The following is a 26,839-nucleotide window of genomic DNA, read 5'->3' as shown; positions in this document are numbered from 1 at the left end:
GTTAATGAAGACACAGTGAATGACATCAACATTTAGAATCAATATTTCTCTAATACTGGAAAGACCACCCTAGGTAATACAAGCATTGTATAGTACCATACAATAGATTACTCTCTAAATTTCTGTGTGCTGAAATAATATCAATTTTCAGGACAAAGCCTGCCTTTGCATTCCAGGGTCTTTCTGGTTTTTATTAACAACTGTTGCTCTCCAAAGTGTGCAGAGTACATGATCCTGTTGTTATGAAATGCACTGCAGCTATTTTTTACTTTTAACAGATTAAGGATTGAAAATAATAGATCTTAAATATTATAGTGCTTCTTTTTAAACAAGTCATTTTCACATGAATATTTTTGGTGAAAATCATATCTATCATACAAATAAGAGGCAACTATTCTTAGTTTTTTATATTTTTTATGTCTGAAACAACTCGTTTCAAATAGATTCTATCTAATGTGCTTAACATTTCTAATAAATCAAACTGGGATTTTGGAGGGAATTTCAAACACAGTTGGGTAAATAAAATGTCGTTGTACCCGAGATTACAATTAATATTATTTTCCATATTTTATTTGCTGTAAATAAGGGATTTTTTCGATCCTTATCTGTATCTACTGACTGTTCCTGTATAACTTTCAAAAGAAATGAAATATAGTGTGCTTTAACTCCCGAATAATAATCTATTTTTGCAGATATTTTTCTTTCTCTTTTGGTCAAAACAGAACCTAGTGTTTGCCAAATATTTCTCAGTGGCTGTTGCTATGTGGTATTTAAGCATGTCAGTTTTGTAGTTTGATTTTCCTGAATAATCTTTACTTGGAAGCACTAGGGACAGTGTTGTTTTTCTTAAATTGTATTTTTTATAGGACAGGTAAACAACATGCTTACCAGAAAGTGAATTTTAGACTTCTGTGAGAGTTAACAAGTACATTTAGATGGAAGTACTTGGCATATTGCCAGATTATGCAGAAAATTGAATAACGGAAAAGCAACAACTAAGAAATCTGCAAAGGCCTGGCTGTAAAATTAGACTATTTCCAGCTCCTATGCAAATTGTAATTTTGTACCTCAGTCCTTCCTCAAATATTTCTGTCTTAATTGTTTACACTTTGTGTAGATTGGAGATATCAAAAGCAGACTAGGTGGTACTTTATGTTCACCGTGTTTACAAAGATTTTTATTTGTTAGAGGATAAAGATACAGACTGATTTTAGTGCTATGCACAAGATATAGAAAATACAGTATATTTACTCTTACTTAATATAATTAATATTAATTCTACTTAATATAATTTCAGCAATATAAACAATCATCATCAGAAAATTATGTAAAGGTTGCTAAGTATAAATTTGAAGCAGTGATTGTTCTGTTGCTGTAGCAATATTTTTGAGTGGAATAAACTTTCACATCCATATGAAAATTGTTGAAAAACTAATAAAGAAATAGATTACTTTGTTAAAGCTATGGACAAGCTCAGTTGATTTGCCTTGTAAGTGAATTGTCAAATAGCAGTTGTCAGAGAATTGTCTCTGTCTACAGTAACTCCTTAGCGGAGGAAAACCATGACACAGGAAGAGCAACATTTTGTATAGCTAAAAGCTATATAAAACTGGCATGATTTCTGTTGCAGTTCATGATGTTGTGCAGTGATTTCTGTGACCCATATACTACAACAGAGGAAGAGAATGACTCCGATTAATAAGGACATCAGCAGTGTTGCAACATCTCTGGCAAAAATGGGTGCAAAATCTAAGCAGAGAAACAGGTGTTTTTTCATATTTTAAGTTAGTTTGTGTTTTATAATTAAATATGTATGAAAAAACTTAGTGGAGAAATTGATTAATGCTGTACATCACAAAAGTAACTATGACTGTAGATTTCTAATACATGAAGATAGACTGTTCACTCGATACAATGAAGATATTTTGCATATGATAACAGATGAAATACGTAGCAAAACAGAGACTATAAAGATGATCAAGGGGATGGAGCATGTCTCTTATGAGGACAGGCTGGGAAAGTTGAATCTATTCAGCCTTGAGAACAGATAACTGAGAGGGCACCTCATCAGTGTAAATAAGCATCTGAAGGGAGGCTGCTGAGAGGATGGATAGATGGATACAGACTCTTCTTGGCAGTGCCAAGCACTCGGACAGGAAGAAATAGGCAGACACTGATGAATGGGAAGTTCCACCTGAATTCAAGGAAGAACAACTTTACTGTGCATGTGACTGAGCACTGTGACAGATTGCCCAGGGATGTTGTGGAGTCTCTCTCACTGAAGATATTCAAGAACCTTCTACATACAGTCCTGTGCCATGTGCTCTAGGATTACCCTGCTTGAACAGGGAGAACGAAACAACACACTGGAGTCCTTTCAACTTTATCCATTCTGTGATTCTGTGAAAGGTTTGTTTTTTTTCCTATTACAGGCCTAAAACTAATCATATTCACTGTAAAATAGAAATTGAGGTTTCTTTTCATTTTTGCCTTAGAGACAAACTGTATCAAGAGTAGATACTGTTTTTAATCATCTGCTTAATTCTGTCTTGATTCTAAGATGTAGTTGTTGCACTTAAAGGTAAGTAATTACAGCCCAAGTGGAATTAACTATAACTTTTAGTATGGCAATTTCTATTCTGGCCATCACTTTATGACCTTTCTGAATTAAATCCGAATAAGTTATCTGAAGACATCCATCTGAACAATAGTACTGGGTAGATTGTTTGGAGAACTTCAGATCCCTTTACCAACATACTTTTAAATACTAGACCTCTCATTTGTGTATTAGAATTTCTACAGATTACTTTGGTTTCCTCTTCATTGCAGAAGAGCCAATATCATGCCACCAATGCAAGAAGAGGTATTGCTGTTTTGTGTGTGATATGAAATCCAAGTGCTCCCCTACTTGCCTCATCTTACTCCAGTGCAAGCATAAGGATAAAGCTGGAAAGGACTTCTACATACTAAATTAGTTATTTTGCTGTTGCAGATATTCAGATAGTATAAACACTTTGAATATGTTTCCACCTGAGTTCTGATAACACACAATCCTGCCTTTTAGTTTTCACAGTTTCAGAAATGTCATCCATGCTCCTCTTTAGTCTGAAGCTTTTAACACATTCCACTCAGCTTAGTGACTCCATTACTATTCATTACTTAGTGATTCCATTACTATTCGTCCCTGGTTTTTCCCCTCTGCTCCCTTTCACTTACTACCTAGGATCCTTTGCCATTTTCTCTTCACTGTTTCTTGCTTATCTGAATCTCATTATATTCCTAGTTTCTCAACTAGCATACACCTCAGAGGAAGAGTGAGGCACCTGGTACCACCATCTTCTTTACTCCATACATGTCTTTCTTTGCATGTATTCTAAATTTGATCAGTGTTTCCAGCTTTTGATTTTGTCATCTTCATTTCTGAGATCTACTAGAAAATTTCATATATGAATATATGCCTTCATAACGTAGCTAAATATTATGTATTTTGCATGACTTCTTCAGAAGCTAAAATTCTTGTTACTGATCTTAATTATTTGTGACATCGTGATAACAGACATTTTTACCCATTTCCTTTTATTTTTTTTCCTTCACAAATAAAGGTGTATGGTTAACTTATTTCTTTTTTAGACCTGATTGTTATCTAGGTAGCATTTTTAAGCCATTTAGCTTTCAGACACAGTTAGGTTTGGAGTTATTTTTCTGTTTAACTTGATCTAATGATCAAAAGTGGGAATATTTCCACAAATTCTTGTTTAGAAAACTTCTATCTCAACCACAGTGTTGAGTTCACAGCCCAGTCTGTATTTGACCATTGACACTACAGTCAAGCACTATACAAACACAAGTATTTGCTCTGAAGCAACAAGAAACTTCTGCTTTTACATTACCACCAACAAATTCCATACACATAGCTATTTGGGAAGATGTCCTGTGTCTGCACACTTTAATCTTCTCTTTATGTATCATGCAAAATCTGTGTTATAAAAAATTTTTGTGAAAACTTCCTTTATCACAGTGGGTTCTTCTGTACAGGGGAAGTTATTCTACAGTGCTTACATTGGATTCCAAATGTAAACTTAATTTTTTCAGAATAGAGATTACTTCAAATGCATATTTTGAAATTAATTACCTAAGCAACACTATCATTCTTAATCTTCCCCATCCTGTGAACTACCAGTTCCCATATTAAAAGGATACAAAATACGAATTTTCCATTTATGTGTTGCAAGGGACTGGCTCACATACAAAACAGGAGGGGAAGCAGCTGGTAGTACATACTATAATATATCTATAATTTATAAATCATCCATTTTAGGTTTCGAATTTTGTTTTTCTCTGTTGGGTTATATGTCATAAATGATGCCCACTAAATTTTCTGATCTTGTTTTTAATTGGAGTTTCTTTTGTGTGATCCTCAAAACACTCACTGAGTTTTATGTGTTATAGTGCATGATCTGTTACTAATTATTCATTCCTAATTTGTATTCTTTAATATTCGTAGCAGCATTGGTTTCCATAGGGCTTGTTCACAGGAGCAGATCGTAGACCACTGTGATTCAAAAAGTGAAATAGAAAGTGACATGTCATATGCATCTACCTTCTACCTCCTGCACTGAACATCATTGAAGTAGATAGTACTGTGAATGATGCATGTTTTTAACATTCACTGAGGGTTTCTTTGTTGATGCTTTGTGTGCATGCAGGTCTTCATTACAGCTCCTAAGTAAGAAGAAGTTGCATACCAGTCCACAAGACAGCCTGCAGGCTTCTAATACATGATGTAAGATGAAGGAAGCAGAAATAATAGTCTCCACACTCCAAACTGAGTACTTTAGTATTTCTTTCATAAGACAACTGCATATTTGCACTGTCTCTCTGGGGGAAAGGAAAGCAGAGAGATACAGACAGACTGAACACAGTACTGTATGTAAGATATTAGTTGAAAGAGTCACAATTTCACCAGAAGGAGTGAATGAAGCATTATTTCAGAGCACCATGGCTTTACTGTTAGGGTCATCATTTGCATTCCTATTTGCAAAAGACAGTTTTATAAGATATTACTGTGAATGCTGTCCATGTCTGAAGGTGCAGCTTCAGTTGAGACTGTTTTCAAGTTCCATGTATCCAAGATAAAGACAGATTCCGCAGCTGATGTGCCTACCCAACAGTTTTACCACCACCCTGAGAGATGTCATACATAGCTGTGACAAAAACAAGTCATAATGAAGACAGAAACATGCATTTGGCCAATTTAACTGCAAGCCTTTGGGCAAATATGCCCTTATGCAAAGTCACAACTGTGGTAATTACAACATAGTTATAAATACAGAACAGATAAAATTTCACTGTCAATTTAGTTAGGTGTGCACCACTAATAGGTAAAAGTCATTACTATAAATTATGAAGAACAAGCATAGCTACTATGCAAACCTTACAATGTCATCTTGACACAGTATTTAATCAGTGACTAGTAGAGGTAGTTTTCATGATAAGTATGACTTTCATCTCAGGCCTCCACAAGAATTTTGCTAGTAACCTTCAACAGGAAGAAGCCCACTCCTGAAAATAATTCTCAGAAAATCACCCGAATTTCATTTTTCCCATAGCTGCATAATGTTAAGCAAATTCAAGCTGAATTACTAAATCAAAATGTTGGATCTGTAACGATTTGGGTCTGGCACAAGAAGAAATTATTCACGGAGCGTTCCATTCTCCTTCTGCTATGCTAGGTACCATGTATGAATCCTCAACTATAAATTCGTAGAATACACAATATTATTACAAGTGTCATTTTCAAGCAAATTCCATAGTTGGATAGTCCATACACTTTTCCTAATTGTTTGGTTTTTTGGGGTTTTTTTGACTCCAATAGAAAGACAAAACACTATGAAAAAAAATTCAAAAAATCTATCCCTTCTATCAGTGGATTTAACCAGATAGAAATATTGTCTTGTTCTGGATTCCACAATGGGTTTTTTATTTGTTTTCCAGTCAGAAACTAGTCTTGCTTAAGTTACTGATTTGGTATTGAGAGTAAAGAATGATTACTGATGTATTTTTTCTTGTATTATAGACTTAAAAACTTGTGCTCTCACTGTGCAATTCTTGCAAAACACTGCAGAACCTTGATTGTCATGATATTCTATATTTTTTATTCTGAATAATTGGGAGATAACTGCCCTTTGGAGTAGCCTATAGTACCATAAAGGACATTTTAAAGTCATGTTATGTGCACGTCACACTTTATTGTTACAATACCAATGTAACAATTACAACCACTGATATTGGTTGTAATCTTTGAAATAGTTGATAATATGTTAAAATTAGTTCAGTTCTGTTTGTTCAAGGTCTAGTTGTAGGAGACTGAAAATAGGAAGTTGGTTTATGAGTAAAGGGCAAAAAGCTTGGTTTCTTATGGATACAACTGCTTCTCTCCCAGTGGTGGATCTAATGCTTTCTAACTATGGGGTTTATCAACACATAAGCAGTGGCTCTGGGCTCGGTGCTGGCTGTGTGCCAGCTGCCAGCACTTTGTAGAAAGTGCAGCAGGAGGAAAAGATTTGAGCAAGGCTTGTGACATTCTGCTGAGAGCAAGTCAAACTATTCCCAAGGTAAGAGCTGCTCCTGATTTCTGCTGTAATAATATTTGATTCTCTCTGCGTCCCTTGTAGCATATTTAAAAAGGAAAAAAATAACAGTCTTTAGGTGAAGTAGAACTGCACACCACTGATGTTTTTCCTGATTTTTACATATATATATTTTTTAATGTCTTCAGTGAGACAATCTCTTCTATTCGCCTGCTGATTGCAATAAACTTAACACCTCTCTCCATTATCTGTACGTTGATGAGCTAGCCCACATGGTAGACAGTCACATAAGTATCAGTTAATCTCACTAAGCTATTATTGCAATTAATGGACATAATCAGGCATTGGATTTGAATTTAAAATCTACACTTGTGCATGAACCAGAATCCTACTTTAGAAACTAATAAGACTTTATTGACAATAAGAAAACAGTTTCCGGCACTAATTACATTCCAAGTGCCTTCTATAGTTTAAATGGGTTAGAAGACTCTGCCCCTGTTTTCCCTGAGTTCAAGAAGGGGTCAAGACTTACCATATTTGAAGGTCTCTGCAGTCAGTATTTTAATTTTTAAAAAAATTGAAAAATATTAAAAAAAAAATTTATATGTATAGTTTTTTGTTGTTTCCAACTGTAACTTTTGAGCAGAATGAGGGGAGAAGTGAAAATTAGTAGAAAATGTAGCCAACTGTCCCCTTTTTAGTGTGAGTAGGGAAGGTAAGTGCAGATCTCATTACCAACAACATTGCAGAATGACTGTTAGACATGAAGGAGTTAAGAATCAAAACTTGGATAGACAGACATAACTGATGCATGCATGAGGAAAAGAAAAATGTAAAATAACTGCAGAAAAATAAAAGGAGCTTTCTGGGATTTAGGATCTGATGTTCCATACCTTTAAGGCAGCTGAATTCTATCTGTTTGTGTGTATATGTATATTTAGGCTAGAAGTGAAGAATTGTGAATTATAGGAACTCTAAAACAGTCACAGTTTTCCTTTAGAAGAGTTTTACAGTCTACTCAAATCTATGGTTCTGTGAAAGTATGAAAAAGGAATGGTAAAAAACATTTATTTGTAACTGTTGTTTTTCTTTGCTTGAAAGCTACTTGTGGGCTGCACTGACAACAATTCTGGACGTTAACCATATTTTATTGTTGTCTAACATATCACATTAGAGAATATTTCAACTTTTAGAGAAAAAAACAACTATAATTCCCTGCTACTCATGCAGCACAGACTTGTGTGACAGCATTAAACATAGGTTCACTGTAACTGTGCGTATGTTATGTGGAACCAACGGTGAGGTGTAGCACAGTGAAATAGCATTGCAACTGGAAATAGAAATGATGGTTGGAGATCATTGTTCTACTCTGCCTTTAAGGTATTTCAGCTCAAAGGATTAAATAAAATGTATAGAGGTAAATGAGACTCATTTGAAAATAAAGTGGAACCTTTAAAATGCTGATTACAAATACGAAGTAGGTTATTGTATTTAAGGGAGTTAAAAATAAAACTTATGGATTATTTTTCTGTGGCTGCTTTTCACAACTTGCTGGAAAGATTGACCTTATTTTAGAATGCAAATGAGAGTGATTGACATGACTCATTATATATGGCATCTCAAAAGAAATCCCCCAGAAATATAAGAAAAATGAAAGCTGAGGTACTTTCAGCATATTGAGAGTAAAAAGAAAACAAGAAACTACTGTTACATGCATAGGCCACATGAAACAGAAGTTTCTAAAAGTGGTAACAACAAAAAAAAAGACATCATATTACTAATATTATCTATTAACCCTGCTTTGATAGTCTGTGGCCCTACCAGACAGCCAACTGACCAGACAAGCCTCTGAGGACATCAAGTTAGACTGTCTTATTGGTGCCTCCACACCTCACAGAAGAGAGTCTTCAGTAATGATCTCACTCATCTTTGCCCCCTTCTGCAGATACCAGCTCTGGGCTGATCTGACTCTGAGGGGTCTCCTGAACAATCTTGTTTGCATTCAGCAATGCCCTGGGTAGCTGCAGGTCTGCTGGTCAATTACAAATTGTCCTCCTGCTGCCAGAGATCACAAGCTTCCAGCCTTCTCAGCAAGGGGTAAGAGGGGACCACGGTGTGCAGGGCAGCTGATGGCACGACCATTCATAGAATCATAGAATCAGACAGGTTGGAAAGGACCTCTGAGATCATGAAGTCCAACCCTTGATCCACTACCACCACAGTTGCTAGACCAGGGCACTAAGTGCCACATCCAGCCTCATCTTAAAAACCTCCAGGAACGGAGAATCCACCACTTCCCTGGGCAGCCCATTCCAATGGCTGATTACCCTCTCTGTAAAGAATATCTTTCTAATATCTAACCTAAACCTTCCCCTGGCGCAGCTTAAGGCCATACCCTGAGCCATAGACAACCATTGAAGTCATCTATTGGGCTGGAGAGGTCTGCAGCCAGACCTGTGAAGTAGTCCTTGCTCTGACTTCTTTGTTTTGCTTTTCTGAAACTTTTTTTTCACTTGGCATTCCCCAGTTTTATACAACTTCTTTATTGCCATAGTTTTAAACTATTAAGAGATGTGTCCCTTCTTCATAAAAATAAATAAGAATTTCAAATAGCAAATTAATTGTTCAGATTTTTCATGACAGAGTTCTTCCCACAGGTAGAGATGCTCTCTCTTTGAATTTTGTAACATAATTCTAGTTAAAAGAATAGCAAAAGATGTGATGGATGTGTCCATGAAAAAGGGAAGACTGATAGCTTAAACAAGAGTATTTTGTTCCAGGGTGCTGCATAATAAAAGAGAATAATAGAATAAAGAAGAAAAGCATCATCATAATCCTCTTTGTACCTGAGTCCGTGCAAACAACGGGGTGTGTGTTAGACATAGCTCCATCGCCAGGAACACATGTTCATGGACATGTTAAAAGTTTTTATTATCTCTACCTGCCTTTAAAAACCAAGACTTAAAACTGTGTGGCTTTCGAAAAGTTTTAAATTTGCAGGTCGCCATTCTGAAGCTGGTGCAGCTAAAACTCACTGGAATGGAGAAACCCAGTAGGTAGCGGTAAGAGTTAATGAACCTTGACAGTGAACTGGGTTGCAGATCTACCTGTGTATCCTTTTACCATTACAGCTGGATCTCAAACTGTGGCACTAAACCTGCATTATATGGGAAAACTTGTTTAAACGTGTCTTAAAATGGCTTTTGGTGGTCCCTTTACAAACACATGCTTCTTCTTCCCAACACCCCCCACGACAAGTGTTATCTATGCAGGAATGTCCTGGGAAGGTGTCCTGAGGTGTTTCCCATTGGCCTTTGTTAACTCCTCCCTGTGACTGGGTGTTCCTATAAGCCCCTTGAGACTTCTAATTGGTTACTCTGTGAATCCTCCTAAACCCTATAAATGTAACATCCCCCACAATAAAGCTCTCTTGCCTCCTCTCCACGCCCGGTGTCCTGTCTCCCTGCTGGCCATGGGGCCACGTGCGGGGCAGGGGGGGAGGGGGAGCACCTCTCCCCTCCAGGCTCAGGGTCGGAAGAAAACCCCTGGAGTTCCCTTTCCCCATCCTTCAAGGTGTCGCAATGGTTCTTCAGATGGAAACGGAACTAGAACTGGGCCACCCCACGCCGTGGGTGGGGAAAGGGATCCAGATCAAACCTTTTAACTTCTGACATTAACATGAATTCTCGTAAACAGAAAATCACGGAGAGCTGTTATGTACACAGGGGAGCAAGGTACAGCTGAAAGGATTTTATAGGTCAAAGGGCTTGCCTGTTTCTTAGGAAAGCAAATGTTAGACATTCATAGTGAAAGATAAAATACAGCTTCAATTTTTTCCTTTTTTGTTCTAAAGGCTTGGGTGATGAGCAGTCTCCGTTAGGACAAAAAGTAATCTATGAAGCCAACTCTAGAGGTCAAGTGAAAAAGTTGCATATAAGTGTAGTAGAAGGATTATAAGCAAAGCTTATGTTCTATAAGAAGAGATCGTGTACTGTTACAAACAATGTGAGAATCTTAATAGGTAAAACCACACCAGTGGTTTATGTTAATAGCTATTGTGGGAAGGTATGTAGCCTATTTCTGATTGGAGTAGTATGTTTTTATGATTTCACAGAAACCCGGAGCCTGCTAAATATTCTTCAGTGCTTTCTCTCATTAACTCTTTCCATATTTATGGACACAGAGCAATTGTAGCAATTTTACTGCAGATAATTCTTTTGTGAAGTTCTCTGTTTAGGAGCACAAACATATTTCCCAAAAGAAACCAAACTAACCTCAAATACATGCAATAATGGATTGTATTGGCTTGCAAGGCATCATCACTTGTGGACATATAAAGATAAATAGAAATGGGTGTCATTTAGAATAAAGTCCATTTTTATCTGCAGTGCTTGCTGCAATTATACATAGAAAGCTAAATGCGGATGCCACTAGCTTGTGCTTGTTTGGTCTTCCTTGAAATTTAATAGATAATCCAGTCTGTCCTCAGATTTAGATTATAGTTTCAGGAATCATGAATAAACTGCTTTTTTCCCTTACCCACCTTTTTATTCTTCTCACAATTATAGATTTTACTCTTTTGTGAGATCTGGGGGCTCAGATGCCTTTTGTTAGCAAAGCACTGAGGAGCTGACGTAGTTTTGACCTTTTCTCACGTCAACTTTATTATATGCTGGACAGTGCAGAAAAAAACCACAAAACAATAAAAACAACCCACTTACAAAAAATTGAGAAGGTGACAGAAGGAGTTAGGACTGCTGGAAAGATCAATTGTCTTTCAGCCAAGTTGATCTTCTAACTGGAGTCATGAAAAAGAGATATCAGTATATCTCTGATCTATATATACAAGAGGTTAGATATCAGTATCTAAAGAGTGTGGGGATAACTGAGAGGTTCCTTGGAAGAAGTAAAACCATGTACAGGAGCAGTTCAGGGCAAAAGGAATGAGAGAAAGATTTAGAGCACAGTGGCTAGCTCAGGAAGGAAACCAAACAAGAGTTAGGGATTGGAGATAACTCTCTAAAATCTTTCCTTGGAGAAATTGTCCTGTCTGTAAAATTTAAGACAAAAGAGACTTTTAAAAGATTAAATACATTTAAGATTATGAGGGTTTTTTCGTTGTTGTTTTTGTGTTTAGGGTGGGGGTTTTTTGCAACACTGGTCATTGATTGGTATTGCTTGAAATTTGTGGTCTATTTTACTGCATGTTCTATTTTACTGCATTTTCTTATAGTACTGAGAATTTCTTAAGGGCTTTGTTTGGGGTTTGACCACAGTGACTTTGTAAATAGGTTTCTGAAAAGTCATGAAAGGATAAAATTCAGCATATTCTTACAGTGATATATAGGAGTTCAACATCAATAGTTTTTATTTTATCCAAGTATCATTGACATTGAGAATTTTAGCACATATAATGATGTATTTGCTATTGAAGTTGGTGTCACAACAGATTAAAATTTTGTCTGTTTTGTAAAATAGAAACAGATCTGTGACCTTCAAAGATACTCAAAATCCCTCTACAGATGATTCTATGACATTTGAACAAATTGAAATAGAATTATTCAGTTATTATATTTTGTATATTGTATCTAAGTTCATATTGTTGTACTGATGTTTTTCACATGATGGGTGAATTTTTAGTAATTCTTTAAATTTTTATCTGTTTCATAAAGTTGATCAAACAAATAATTGTATGCTATGTGATTCAAATGAGACTAAAGCATAAACCTGCTCCTGCAAAAAATAAAAATACTTAACTCCTCTTGTCATACGGATGGGAGGGGACCCACATATTCAAGTCCTTAAAAGCACATAAAGGTGGTGATGTGAGACTCAGTTTGAGTACTTGAGAAGTAAAAAGACTAAATCCAAGACTGCTTTTCTGTATGATTGGGTACCTATTTTTCATGTTGAATACTCTTCCCTTGTAAAAAGACAACACAGTGAAAGAGAGAAGAAAAGACAGAAAGAGAAAGAGAGGGAAGGGAAGAAAAAAATAAAGGAAGGGAGGGGAAGAGAAAATAGAAGAGAGGGAGAGAGAAAGAAAGAGAACGAGAAACAAAGAAAAATGAAGAAAATAGAACAAAACAAAGAGAAACTAAAAGAAAAGGAGAAAAAAGAAATAGAAAGAAAAAAGAAAGGGAGGGAGGGAAGGAAGGGAATGAGAGGAAGGAAGAAAGAAAAGAAGGAAGGAGAGAAGAAAAAGAAGAGCATTGGAAAGGGAAAGGAAAAGAAAGAAAAGGAGAAGAGGAAAGATGGGGGAAGAGAGAGAACATAAGAAATAAAGGAGGCCCTTTTAAGTGTAGCTCTCTGTTATCTCTGATGGGCTTGAAGTCATGATTCCACATACCTTTTCCATTTAAATAAGAGCTGCATGTGCCCTTGCAAGGTATAGCACAGGGTGCTGAAGGGTAAGAGATATCTAGATAAATCAAACAGACAAGCTAGATGTAGTCACAATGGATATTTCCAGCTTTCACCCTAGCCCCACATTGTTTGTCTTAGAACAAAATAGTTGATGCATTTGAGATGTCACTTTCATAGTTAGGCTGTAGAATATCTTGCTCCCTTTCCATAACCTGTAGTTTCTGTAAAGATTTCTAACCCATTCATTCCTGAATTTAACTTTAATTAAAACACCTAACTTTGAAAAAAAACCTGTTCTTGACTTATGTTGAGCCAAAGCTACCAGATACGTACGAAGTGCTATTATCTTCATAGCCTATTCTGCCTGCTTAATATAATTTGATCAAACCTTTATGTGTAGTTTTATAAACATTTTGTGTTATCTTTGACAGAAGAAGACTAACATCAATTTTCAGATTCGTGTCTGTCTCCTTGACAAATGTAAAAAAATACCTTATACCTTTGCTATCATTAGCAGAATAAGAAAACAGTGTGTGAAGAAGAAAAATGTGTTTAAAACCTCATATCTCTCAAAATTCTGTTTACAGATTTTAGTTATGCTCGCTATTATGGCAATTCTTACCTGGAATTTCAAGGCTTATATTTGAACATACAAAACTTCATCCATCTGCAGTTTAAGACCTGTAATCCTTATGGACTCCTCCTAAATATTGAACAGAGCCCAGAAACAATACAACATTTTTTAATTCGACTTTTCATCAATAATGGTACCTTACAGGTAAGGCCTCAAAATATCCCACTGAAAGAGAAGTAAATAAAAGTAAGGATTTGTAAAAATTTTAATATTTTTTTTCTTACTGTAGAAGGTAGTAAATAAATCTACAGAGAATCTTGACATTCTTTAGTATTTTAAGGAAAATAGTCATCAAACTTGCTGTCTGTTATGGCCAATTCATGGCTAATACAATTGATATGTCTCATAAGAGGTGGGACTTAAGGAAAATCTTATATTGATTATATTTGGAATCTCATACAAAAAGTACATATTAAAACACAACAATAAAGAATGTAGGTTTTGTCTTTCAAAGTGATAATTAAGTTATTGTATTTAATATATGAAGCTTAAACTTACTGAACCTCATGTCATGGCTAGGCTTCACGAACGAAGATTTGGGAAGGCACTATCCACATTTGCTACAGGCACGCTGGTGGCTTATGAGGTCAATACGTGACAGACATATCCGATTGCAAAAGGCACAGCAGAAAGACTCCTTAGATGGTGTATTCTGCAAGGCACGGTTCTTTCTGCTTTGCCTTTTTTCCTCGAGAGTGATCCTGCGTGTGTTCTCGAAGGAGACAGCTGCGTTATAGATGGTGTGTCTCCAGGCCTCCCGATTGGAGGCCAGAGTAGACCAGTTATGGTGATCAATATGGCCAAGGCTGAGATGTTGTTTCAGGGAGTCCTTGTATCTTTTCTTCGGGGCTCCTTTCATGCAGCAGCCAGTGGTAAGTTCACCATAGAGCAGGATCTTAGGGAGGCGGTGGTCCTTCATCCTTGAGGCGTGCCCAGCCCATCGCAGCTGCGTTCTCAGTAACATGGCCTCAATACTTGTGACAGCAGCTTGCTCTAGTACAGATGTATTGGTCACATCTCATGTACATCTTCATTAAAATTATCATTAGGGAGGCTGTAGAATTGAGTGAAGTGTCATAGGAAAATTTACTCTGTGTCTCTGAGTAGAAACCTTTAACTTCATTTATTACTTAAACCACAGTTCCATATGATATGTCCATGGCTTTCAGGAACAGACTAACTAAGAATACATTTGTTTATAAACTTTAAGGAATAAAATGTGACCATGGTATATCTTTGTCTTTGGCAAAGAATTCCTTCTTTTCTGAGGAAGAGCTAAAACTTGAGCTTTATGAAGAGATAGGCAGATACTAAAGAGGCTATAAAAAGATATTAAAAGAAAAATTACTTTTCTCACATTTTTTCCTGCTAAAAATGTCCAAAAGTTGACCTGTAAATATATCCTTCTTCTGTAAGAACCGTGAAATGACTGTTAGAAAAAGCACATTTGAATTATATTTGCCTTATGTTTAAAAAGCATGACCATACTAAATAGATATATAAAGTGAAGATAAACAGAAAAAGAAGAAAATAACATTTTTCTTTATTTCTTTATATTGTGATTTACTGTCTTTTGTTATATTGTGACTATCTTCATCCAAAACAAATGAGATTAGTCATGGGCAGGAAGTTATCAAAAGTTTAGAAAATGCTGACAGCTTTAAGTCCATCTTACTTGTATTCATGGTAAGGTAATGATGAAGAAAAATATTTTTCTAACATATCATAAGCACCATAAAATATGAAAGTACTTTAATTGACACAAATCTATTCAGAGATCCCAGTGTGACATGTTAAAACTAATTGAATTCACTTAATCATTCACAAAGCTGGCCAATTAAATGTATATTTAAAGCCCAATGAACAAATAGTTCTAAGCTCACAATCAAGTTACAATTACAAGTAGACAAACCATGAAATCAAGTGCTTGTTCACATTAGTATAGGAAATTAAATGGGGTTCCAAAATGCTCAAGCCTGCATGCTACATTACGTGTTTGGAAGCGTAAGGAAGCCATAAAACGGTAAGTAAAATTCACCCGTGGCCAATGTTAATTTCAGATGGGTTGCAGATGGTCAATTTCTTTGCAATTCAGAACCACAATATCTGGTTGTACAATACACAAAGATTAAAGTATTTTCATGCAGGCTAGGAAGCATGTATGTGTACTTGCATATTTCTGGTACAAAAGACTTTGTGATCCAAAACTTTTAATGAAACATTAGTTTTCGTTGATATGCATGACATCCTTCAGGTTTTTATGAAACCTGCTATTTTAAAACTCAAGTTTCTAAGCCTGCAATTGTTTAATTATTAGAAATAATGTAATTAAAACTTTTTCCCACTCTGCAGTACCAGTTTCTATGTGATGAGGCAGCAGAAGTCAAAAACATCACTACCACTGCTAGAGTGGATGATGGACACCAGTATAAAGTGCAAATTAGGTAAGTTTACTGTTGTCTATATTCATAATTGTTTCAAAGATCATATAGATTTGGTAGTTAGTAAATTGTAAAGATATTAAATCTCATTAACTATGAATGATACCTGAACACGTGCAATAAAATCATGTTATGGCAGTGTGGATGACAACAGAGTCTTGGAAAGAATTTTAAAACTACAGTACAGTTGGACAATGCTCATCACACCCCTGATGTGCTTAGAGGAAATAAATTTACTCTCATTGAAATCATGTACCATAGCAAACATAAACATTCAGTCAGGGAAGATGCTGCACAGTATGTCCGTGACTTCCATTGCTGTCACTGACTTGCAACTCATAATAGGATTTATTATTCCTGTGAAAGGAAGAATACTTCCAACTGAAGAAGAATAAAATGAAAAGAAAATGAGATAGGTAGTAGGTTCTTTGTACATAGATGTGTCTAATGACCAAATATCTGTGCTGAAAGAATCTACAGCCTAGGAAGAGAAATTCTTAGTTTCAATTTATAGGAAAGTTAGGCACCTAGTGAGCTCTCCAGGTGCCTAGTTCCTATTAGGCAGCTTGAAATAGGTCCAAGTCCTCTTTTCCAGCAAGAAGAAAGAAATCTAGCTGTCTGCTCACCTCTCAGGAGTAAATTACTTCTTAAAAAGGAGGAACAAAAGCCTTTTACTGGAATAAACCTTTTATAGCTGTATCTGTCCAAACGTAGTTAAATGAAAAACTTTTGCAGGGCAACAATGGGAAACTAGTGGTGAGTGTATCCATTATATTGTACCTTGATGCCTCAGGTATGGCAGTGAGTAGTCAGTGAGACTGACAACACAATTTGTTGCTGCATTTCAGCTATTGTCTCTTTCATAATTTTTTTCCAGCATGGAAACCATGCTTAAGCTCCAGACCACACAGTAACATCACAAATTAATGTAAGGAACAAAAGCCAGTAATTCACTGCACTTGTGCTTTCACCGAGAAAGGGAATACCATAAACCAAACCATGCTAGTGGAAGCTAAAAGCAAGTGTAAGGTTCTCTCTTACCAGAAAGAAATAGAACACAACTATCTCTATGACACTGATAAAAGTAGGATTCTCTAAAATCTAATAACATGTGCAGTCCTGGTTATAACTCCCTTTCCATGTCAAAATAGAGAAGACAGATTTTAAAATTATTTTTAGACAAGAGATATAAATATCATAAGGCATTAAGCAGCTTCTGTATGAATAGCGGCTAAATACTCAAGTACTCTGCAAGTCCGTTGAAGACAATTAAGGGAGAATGCCAAAGTGGAAAAGAAAGTGGATAAGGACTGGAGACATAAAATTTCTAGTTAGTTAACTGGTTTACATTCCTTAGAATTCAGTTGTTATTCTTTTTTTGTTCATTTTAAGAAAGATTTAAGATCCTGAAGAAAACAAAAGTATGAATACCTGAACCCTCAGCAGTGTGGGAGAACTTAAGAAAATCAGCCTTCCTCTGGTACTGGAGCATTAGAACTATCATGTCATGGTCATCCCTCAGAGATCCATTAATTTCCATGGTGCGAGTACACTTATTTTATGCATTTTCTCCCCACTCCGCTGAGCAGAAAATAAGTTGAACCTGTAAATCAGGTTAGCTGGAAAGAAAAACAAACTAATTTCTATTTTTTACCTTTCTTTTTGAGCCTAAAAAGGAAAGGAAGAAAGAGCTATCTTCTTTCCTTTGCAGAGAAAATACACTCTTTCAGGACAGCTCAGGCAATGGCCTACACTGATTTTTGCTATTGAAAAAGAAGGAATGCATACCATTTTTGTGATTCAGGTTAATTACTGAGCAATTAATAGTTAATAATTCTATTCACTTTAGAAGACTGGAAACAGTTTTTAACATTGTTTTAAGATGACATTCTGCAGATGACATCAAGTTGGGAGAGAGTGTTTATCAGCTCAAGGGTAGGAGGACTCTGCAGGGGGATCTGAACAGAGTGGATTGATGGGCCAAGGCTAATTGTATGAGTCTTATGTGAAATAGCTGAGGGAGCTGGAGCTCTTTAGCCAGGAGAAAATGAGGCTGAGAGAAGACCTTATGGCTCTCTACAACTTCCTGAAAGGAGACTGTAGTGAGGTGGAGGTCAGTCTCTTCCCCCAGCTAACAAGTAGTAGGACAAGAGGAAACAGCCTCAAGTTGCACCAGGGAAGGTTTAGGTTGGATATTAGGAAAAGAAAATATTCACAGGAAGAGTTGTAAAGCATTAGAAGAGGCTACCCAGGGAAGTGGTTGAGTCACCATTCCTGGAGAGATTGAAAAGTCATGTAAACATAACAGTTAGGGACATGGTTTAGTATTGGACTTGGCAGTGCTGGTTCAATAGTCAGACTTGATGGTCTAAAAGATCTTTTCCAACCTAAACAATTCTGTGATTCTATGATTCTAACATTTAAAACCTTAGTGACACAGATGTCAGAAAGATTTGGAATTACTTCTTACTGTCATCTCAAGCATTTTCATGTATGCTTCAGCTAATTAAAAAGATATATATGTTGTATATATAAAAACTTCACATGTTTTTTCTTTATTGACAGTTACATATATATTGTTGACAATTGGCTTTGATAGAGTCATTCTCAAAATATGCATTATTTGTATAAAGTTAGCATTTAATTTAATTAACTGCAAAGTAGTACAGCATAGTAAGACTTTAAATAACTTTGATGGAAAATTACTGTAACTTATTCAGCAACTTTCTAGAACTTTGAAACATTTACTCCTTTAGGAACTGGTTTTCAGTGACATAAGTAAGTTTTGAACAATGGTATCTGGGAAGTTGGCGAAGGCAAGATGAAAACGTAGGAGATACTGCATATTCTAACAGTGGATGTGCAGAGAGTGGAATTTTCTTTGTTGTGCATATGTTAAGTAGACATCATGGATAATAATAATAAAAAAATAGATTTTGTAACTTTTTTGAATGAAAATGCTAATTCCTACTACTTAATGTAATCCTAATTGTTTGGAGCTCTTTTGATGTAGTCCTATGATGGAAAATTTTTTGTCTTTCCAATTCACTAAAAGAAATGCATTTCAGCTACTGAAGATAAGCTATCTTCAAAGAATATACTACCTCTACAATTTCGTACTAAATGAAACAAGTAGACTTAAAAGTAGCGAGAGTTCTGTTAGACAAGTTGAAATACAGTGAAAATTAGATAGTGATAGTATCTTCCTTTTCTGCTTACAGGGGAACATTTTATTGCTTCCTTTATCCAAAAGAAATAATTACTGGTGTCACACTTTCTAATGTTTGCAAATAAACATGCATATTACTGTCAGACTGCTTTATGCAGTTCTCATAGTTCACCAGAATAGTCATGCTAAAAGTCATTATGATGGAATATTTTGACTACAAAAATTTAAACAGTTTATTAAATTTGGATAAAATACAAGGACTGGATTGGCATCAAAATCTGGGATATCTTGAATGATTTGGGATAGGATATAACATTTTGCATCAGATTAATCTAATTTATGGCATTGGCTGCTAAAACCAACACATTGCCAAGGTTTACCTCAGAGAAGTGCCTGAGAGTTCCATTTTAGATGTAAACTAGTATAGTTGTGTACTAGGTCTATTAATGAAAGTCATTGTAGCCGTTTCACTCATATGCCTGACTACCATTTTGATTTTCTTTAGAATGTTACCAGGGAAGTGAAAAATGCAGTGAAAAATGGATATGGGCAATATCCCAGAGGATTTAGATTTCTACAGGATATTATGAAGGGTAGGAAATTTTAGACTCACGCACTGGAAAGTTACTTGTTTGGTTTTGTATTGAACATACAGTTATTTGGCTGGCAATGAGGGGGATGTTCTGCCACAATCTTCTCATTCCAGCCCTTAACTGCCCTTATTAACTGCTCTAAGATTTATCTTCTTCAATCTTTGTCACAAAAACCAGTTCATAAAATAACATGTATTGCAGAAACTACCCAAACTGCAGCAGCAATATTAGAAATTTGCCTTTTCTTCGTCCCCTCTTCTGCATTTCAGCAGTAATTATCTCAATACTAGTAAAAATATTTTCCTTAATTAAATAAAAAAAAAATTTTTACTTTTAATCTCAAATCACAATTGCCCATTGCTTTAGCAAATCTATCCACTTTTAAATAGGTTATGCAGTAGATGTCATGAACACAACTTGTTTCTTCAATGTGACTCTGTCCACTATGAAATTTATTTTTAATCAACTAAGATGATTTGGATTAGAAATCTGGTCTAGGTGTTCCATCAATCTAGAAACTGACTAGAAAATCTGGCAATTGCTTTTTAAAGAGTGCATTATTCCTCTCCTTTAATTCCTGTTGTTTGTAATTTGAGCTTTGCAGTAGTTACCTACAGAACTTTTGAGGATAGATTTTCTTGTTTTTGAGATGCAAAAGTTTTCTGATTCCTCTAGTAAGAAAATGATCTTTCCAATCATGCCAAAATGCAGCACATGCTCACTCTGGAGAGATTGTATAACGCTTGTTTGTGACAGCTTTTTATGAAGGTCTGAGAAAATCCGTGTGGTGCAAAATATGCTGTATTATTATCCTTCAGAACATGCTACAAAGCTCATATTTTCCCTTAGGCTTTCAGGGAGGTAAGATAAACAGATGATAGATAAAGTGGTTAGCAAAACCTGTTTGTTTTTTTGTTTTGTCTTTGGCTCTTTTTATTTCACTTTCATTACAAATTCCTAGTTTTATTTTATCGCAAAGGTGCAGAACATTGACTTTCATTGTTAACATACCAGCATATAGGTGAAGAAATCATTCATCTGTTGTGTCATGTACCGTGTAAATGTCATATACTCTTCTTAATGAAAATATACTTAATGGGCCATATCTTCAAAAAACGGTGTAAATCACAAGATATTATTAGCAATGGCTGCTGCTTAATTAGAAAAGTGTATTACATATTAAAAAAAATTCAGTAAGAAATATATTCTTGATGGAAAATAGCTTCGGGGTCTTTTAATTTTCTGGACCTCTCCCAAGGAAGGTGTCAATGGATTTGCATCAGCTGCAAGATGTTTGTTGAAATACTTGGGGCATAGCAGGGTTAAGCCTGTTTTATATTATTACCCATACAAAAAATTTAGGAAGTTGTTGGATCTCTAAACTGGCCATTGACAGGGTCTTCACAAACATGCTTTCTTAGCCATGGATATGCTGGTCTTTTTTTCAGTCTCTCCTAAAGTGTGTGGTGTAAAATTAGGGTGAACGAAATACAACACAAGTGTTGAATTATCTCATAATTTCGGATTTTTATATGGTCTGAAACTTCTCTCAGCTCAGTGGAGCTTACTTGGAAAAAGTCCAGTTTATTACAATTAGTCCAATCTATTTATGGTGTATTAACACTGGTAATAAAATTATATTTATATTTCCTAAATTCCACTGTATCTTGAGTCCTAATTAGGTTACATCTGCTACTTAATGTCCAATATACGTTTCAGAGAATGCTAAGTCAATGAAAAAAACTGATTTGAGAATACAGTTAGGATATAGAGGTATTTTCATTTAAAATGGAATGAAAATTAAGATAATTTTGGAAATATTAATACTACTGTCAAGACTTGGATTTAAGGTAGAAAATAAGAATGAGTTGATCGTGAAGTATCAAGAAAATAGAAGGATTCTTTTAGCAGAAGGTTTTGGACAGAGATAAAGAAATTTAACTTAAAATACTTCTGTATTATCACACAGATAAACAGGAAGAAGTGAAGCATATGCCCTGAAAAGGGTATTATGGAATATTTCTGAAAGGGAAAAGATGCTGACTTTGCAATAGCAAGGATTTACTTTTGGCACAAGTAGCTCAAAAATGGAAAGCTAATTTCTAGGGGCTGAAGATTTCTGTTACACAGTGACACTACTACTACTCACTAGCAGAGCATGACAGGGCCAAAGAAAGAGTAATGCTGAATTAAAGCAACAGAATCAAAGGAGGCTCTGATTTATGAGCTGTGAGATTGAACTCAAACAAGAATCAAAACACACTAAATAGAGGAAAATTTTGAAATCTTGCTAGTCAAAATATATGTGCTTTCTAGTTCATTCTGCTACCATGTACCATACATTTAGAGAGAATTAAGTAGATTTTAATCCTTTCACAGATAAGTAGAAGGGGAACCAAGCCAATAATATTCCCTCCTGTGACTAATTTTATTTCTTACTTTATCTCATAGATACTTTATAATTTAAATGTACTTTATCTTCCTATTTGGCAGTCAAGTGTTTAAAATAAATGATGGTGCTTCTTAAGAATAAATGTTCAATCAATAACAGTTTTCAGCTCATATTATATTTTTGTCCAACAACCCCATTCAGTGCTATAGGTTTGGAGTGTCTGGGAGGCTACCCAGAGGAAAAGGAACTGGGTGTGCTGATCAACAGACAGCTGAACGTGAGTCAACAGTGTACCCAGGTGGGCAAGAAGACCGCTGGCATCCTGGCTTGTACCAGCTATAGTGTGGCCAGCAGGATCAGAACAGAAATTGGCTCCCTCTAATCAGCACTGGTGAGGCTTCACCTCAAATCCTGTGTTCAGTTCTGAGCCCTTCACTGTAAGAAAGATATTGAGGTGCTGGAGCATGTCCAGAGAAGGGCAACGAAGCTGGTGAAGGGTCTGGAGCACAAGTCTTTCAGGAAGTGGCTGAGGGAGCGGGAGTTGTTTAGCCCGTAGAAAAGGAGGCTCAGTCTCTACAACTACCTGTCCAGTTGCAAAAGGTACAGCAGAAGGACTCCTTGGATGGTGTCGGCGAGACATGATTCTTTCTGCATTGTCTTCTCGAGAGTGATCCTCCGTGCGTTCTCAAAAGAAGCAGCAGCGTTATAGATAGTGTGTCTCCAGACCTCCTGACTGGAGACCAGAGTAGAACAGTGATGAAGATCAATATGGCCAAGTTTGAGATATTGTTTCAGGGAGTCCTTGTATCTTCTCTTTGGGGCTCCTCTCTTGTGGCAGCCAGTGGCAAGTTCACCATAAAGCAAGATCTTGGGGAGGTAGTGGTCCTTCATCCTTGAGACGTGTCCTGACCAGTGCAACTGTGTTCTCAGCAACATGGCCTCAATACTTGTGACTGCTGCTTGTTCTATAACAGATGTATTCATCACATAATCTGACCAGTGGATGTTTAGGATTGTACGGAGACAGATGGAAGCGTTCTAAGCGTTCTAAGGTGGTGGCAGTAAATGACCCGTGATTCAGACCCATATTAAAGAGTACACAGCACAATGGCTCTGTAAACACTGATCTTTGTACTTTTCTTCAGGTGTTTATTACGCCAGATTCTTTTATGAAGTTTTCTGAAAGCTCTGTATGCCTTTGCTAACCTGTTGTCTGTCTCTCCATCGATCTTACTGTCTGAGGAGATGAGGCTACCTAGGTAATTAAACTGCTGGACTGATTTGAGTTCTGATTGGCCAGTGATGATATGAGGATGATGGAAGACTTCCTGAGGTGCCAGTTGATAGAGAACTTCTGTCTTCTTTAAGCTGACTTCCAGCCCAAAGAGCCCAGCAGCCTCAGCAAAGCAGGATGTTAAACACTGCAGAGCTGCTTCTGTGTGAGCGATGAGGGCGGCAGTGTCAGCGTCAAGCAGCTCCTGGACAAGATGATTTAAAGTCTTAGTGTGGGCCTTCAGTCACCTTAGGTTGAATAGGCTTCCATCAGTACAGTATTGATAAGGATCTTATCATCTGTGGGAACCTTTTGGGTATAAAATTTATCTTTTTCAACAGGGTCAGCTTGGAGAGTTGGGGCATATATACTAAAGAGGACAATATGTTGCTTGTTTTGTAGTGGAAAGTGTAAGGAGACAATGCGGTCAGAATGACCTGTCAGCAGATTTTTGAGTTTAGGAACAATAGAGTTTTTAATCACGAAGCCAACTCCTGAGAGATGCTTTTTGATTCTGGGTTTACCTGACCGGTAAACTGGCATGGTGTGTAACCGGCACCACGTTCTCTAAGGCTGCCTTCCTCATGGAGACAAACTTCACTGAGAGCAGCAATGTGGAGGACAAGAGGAAATGGCCTCATGTTGAACCAGAGGAGGTTTAGTTTGGATATTAGGAAAAATTTCTTCACAGAAACAATTGTTAATCATTGGAAGAGGCTGTCCAGGGAAGTGGTTGAGTCACCATCACTGGAGGTATTTAAAAGATATTTAGAGGTGGCACTTAGGGACATGATGAACTTTCCAGTATTAGCTAATGGTTTGACTTGATGATCTTAGAGGTCTTTTCCAGCCTAAGTGATTCTATTATTCTATGATAATTCTCCCTTTTTAATGAGTTAGGACACTATGGAAATAATGACTTTGTGGATGCTAGAGAGGAATAGCAACATCTCCCTAAGAACACAGATAAGGAAACTGATCCATACATAGACTGAATACTGAGAAAGCATTGATATCTGCTTTTGAAGAAATATTAAGGAAAGTGGTAGGCCATCAATGAATTTATACTTACCCAGTTTGCTTTGTAAGTAAGCATGGATTTCTGTAGCTGAAGATCATTTTTTTTTACATAAATAAGTTTAATTTCTGTGTACAGAAATAAGTTTCAAGTACAGTGTATCACTGCAGTAATATTCTATTAATCTTAGATATTTTTAAAAAACTAGTTAGGTTGAATTATTTTTTTCTGAAAAGAGAACATATTAAACTTCAGTGGTAGAACGACTTTATCACAATTACAGGTTCTACTATTCTTTGAATTATCTTTATCATGAAAAACAAAATTATATTGTTTTTCTAGATTCAAAAATTGTTAATTTTTTTCTTTACTTTCAATTGCCTTTCTTTGTCTGTCTTCATTAGAAAAAACAAAGAAACAACATGCCCTTTCTTACTGACTGCTGCATATCACTAAATACCATATCTGTTAGAGATATTGTCTCAACAATTTATGTATTTGCTGGAGGCTTTTCCTCAGGACATGTCCTTAGCAGGTTCTCAGTTTGAGAGCATTTAAATTCCGTTCTATCCCATGTGATCTATACCATATCTCTCAATTCTGTTGTTCACATGATTAATTTCACAGAACAGTCATAATTTTCTTATTGAAATAACCCCAATTGCTTATTTTTAAACAAAGTAGTAACAACATCAGCTGACTTTTTTAATATGTTTTAAATAATTTTTCCTTATAAAAATAATAGAATGTAACAGTATCCTATTTCTGTAGGGATTTTGTTTTGAGGAAAGCAGATCTAAAATATATAATACACACAATCCAGTACTTTCTTTTATAGACTTAAATGTACTGAGTACTTTGATTTCCTAATCAAAGTGATTTTAAGAACTCGTGTTTTCACATGTGATAGCAATGTATTTTATACAACAGATGCATATTAATAAGGAGTAAATATACTAGCTATCAGAAAGGAAGCTTAGTGAAAAAAAAACAGTATAGGAATTAAAAAATAATTTATAGAATTTCTTTTTCCCTCTATGGGATGAACATGTTACATCATTTGAACACAGCAGCATAAGGCACCATAGGCTACCATTTCTATCTAAGATAAAATTTCTAAAATTTCTTGGGTTTAGAGTTTCAGGCCACACTCTTTTGACCACCAAGGGACCAGTAGTTTGACCTCTTCTATGTTATAAATAACCAATATTTTGTTCAGAAAGACACAAACTTCAATTAAATGAAGCCCTTCTATTTTTAAAATATTTTCCTGAGATACACTTTACTGTGGTCACCTCTTCCTAAGACCATAGCAATGGTGGGTAATTTATGTGTACAGATCATTCTGTCTGACAAACCCCAGCCAGTACTTCCGTGAAAAGCTGAAAATAAAAGGTGGATAAAGATTCTCTTCTGCCCCTGCTAACCCTATGTCTCAGGTATGTGACCCTGACTGCAAGAGCAAGCAATGACAGACATCTGAGAGGTGTAATTCATTCTCACCTCAAAGATTTTTTTACTTCCTATATATACTTTCACCACAAAACTCAAGCTCTCTTATTTGAGACAGGTCCCAGAGAATGGAGAAACAAAAATAATTAGCCAGTTCTACACATTGTATCCAGAAACCTGAAGGCATAAATTTTTATTGAAGTCATCATACTGTGGCAAATGTGAGGCAGCATGAGTATCTGAAAGGTGATGCAAACCATCCTTTTCTCTGCTGAAGAAAGAGGGATATGCAGAGAGCAGGACAAGAAGTATAACTGTCTTGTTTATTCAGACAGTGCTGTGTGAATACTGTTACTTCTACTTAGTAAGAAGGAAGCTGTCTTTCTACTTTATCCCACATGATTCCCTTTCAGTCTGAGTTATCTGTAGGCAGAGAGATTGCACCTCTTCTGAAAGCAAGTAAGCTTTGTCTCCCTGAAGGGCAGGATGGAGCTTGCAAAGAGTCTGCAGCAACAGCACAGACTGAGAAAATCCTGGGAAAAAAAAGCAGCCTGCCTTCTGTAGGTGACAAACTCTAAGGGGAACCTTGTAAGCACATTGAAGGAAAGAGATTTTGTTTGGGACCAAATGTATATAGTAAAGTTAGAGAATAAATCTGCTTTCAAGGCTTTCATTAAATCTATCACACTTATAGCTACATTTCTATTATTTAAAAAGTAAATCTAAAAATCTGATTATCTTGTGTGTTAAATGAAGTCTATCTTTAAAGAAGGGGCTCGTTTATTGGTTTTTTTGAGAAATCATTTTAACAAAAGGGGAACAATTCAGAATACCTTCAAAGGGAGACATGGTCTCAGGAGACATGATTGTTTTTACCATGTTTAAACTGCTTTATTCTCCTTCTTTTTTTT

At 36.0% G+C, this 26,839-nt stretch overlaps 1 protein-coding gene across 1 annotated transcript in view; it reads left to right on the top strand.

Annotated features, from left to right (window-relative positions):
• Nucleotides 1-26,839, top strand: part of EYS (eyes shut homolog) — an 853,574-nt gene that overhangs the window by 559,605 nt on the left and 267,130 nt on the right. The window contains exons 34-35 of the mRNA XM_027644956.1: nt 13,544-13,734; nt 15,943-16,034. Coding sequence (XP_027500757.1) covers nt 13,544-13,734; nt 15,943-16,034 — 283 coding nt within the window. The remainder of the gene's footprint in view (nt 1-13,543; nt 13,735-15,942; nt 16,035-26,839) is intronic.

Source organism: Corapipo altera, unplaced genomic scaffold (genome assembly GCF_003945725.1).
Source record: "Corapipo altera isolate COAL_440 unplaced genomic scaffold, ASM394572v1 2, whole genome shotgun sequence".
NCBI classification, from domain to species: Eukaryota; Metazoa; Chordata; class Aves; order Passeriformes; family Pipridae; genus Corapipo; species Corapipo altera.
This window is presented reverse-complemented; position numbering and strand designations above follow the sequence as displayed.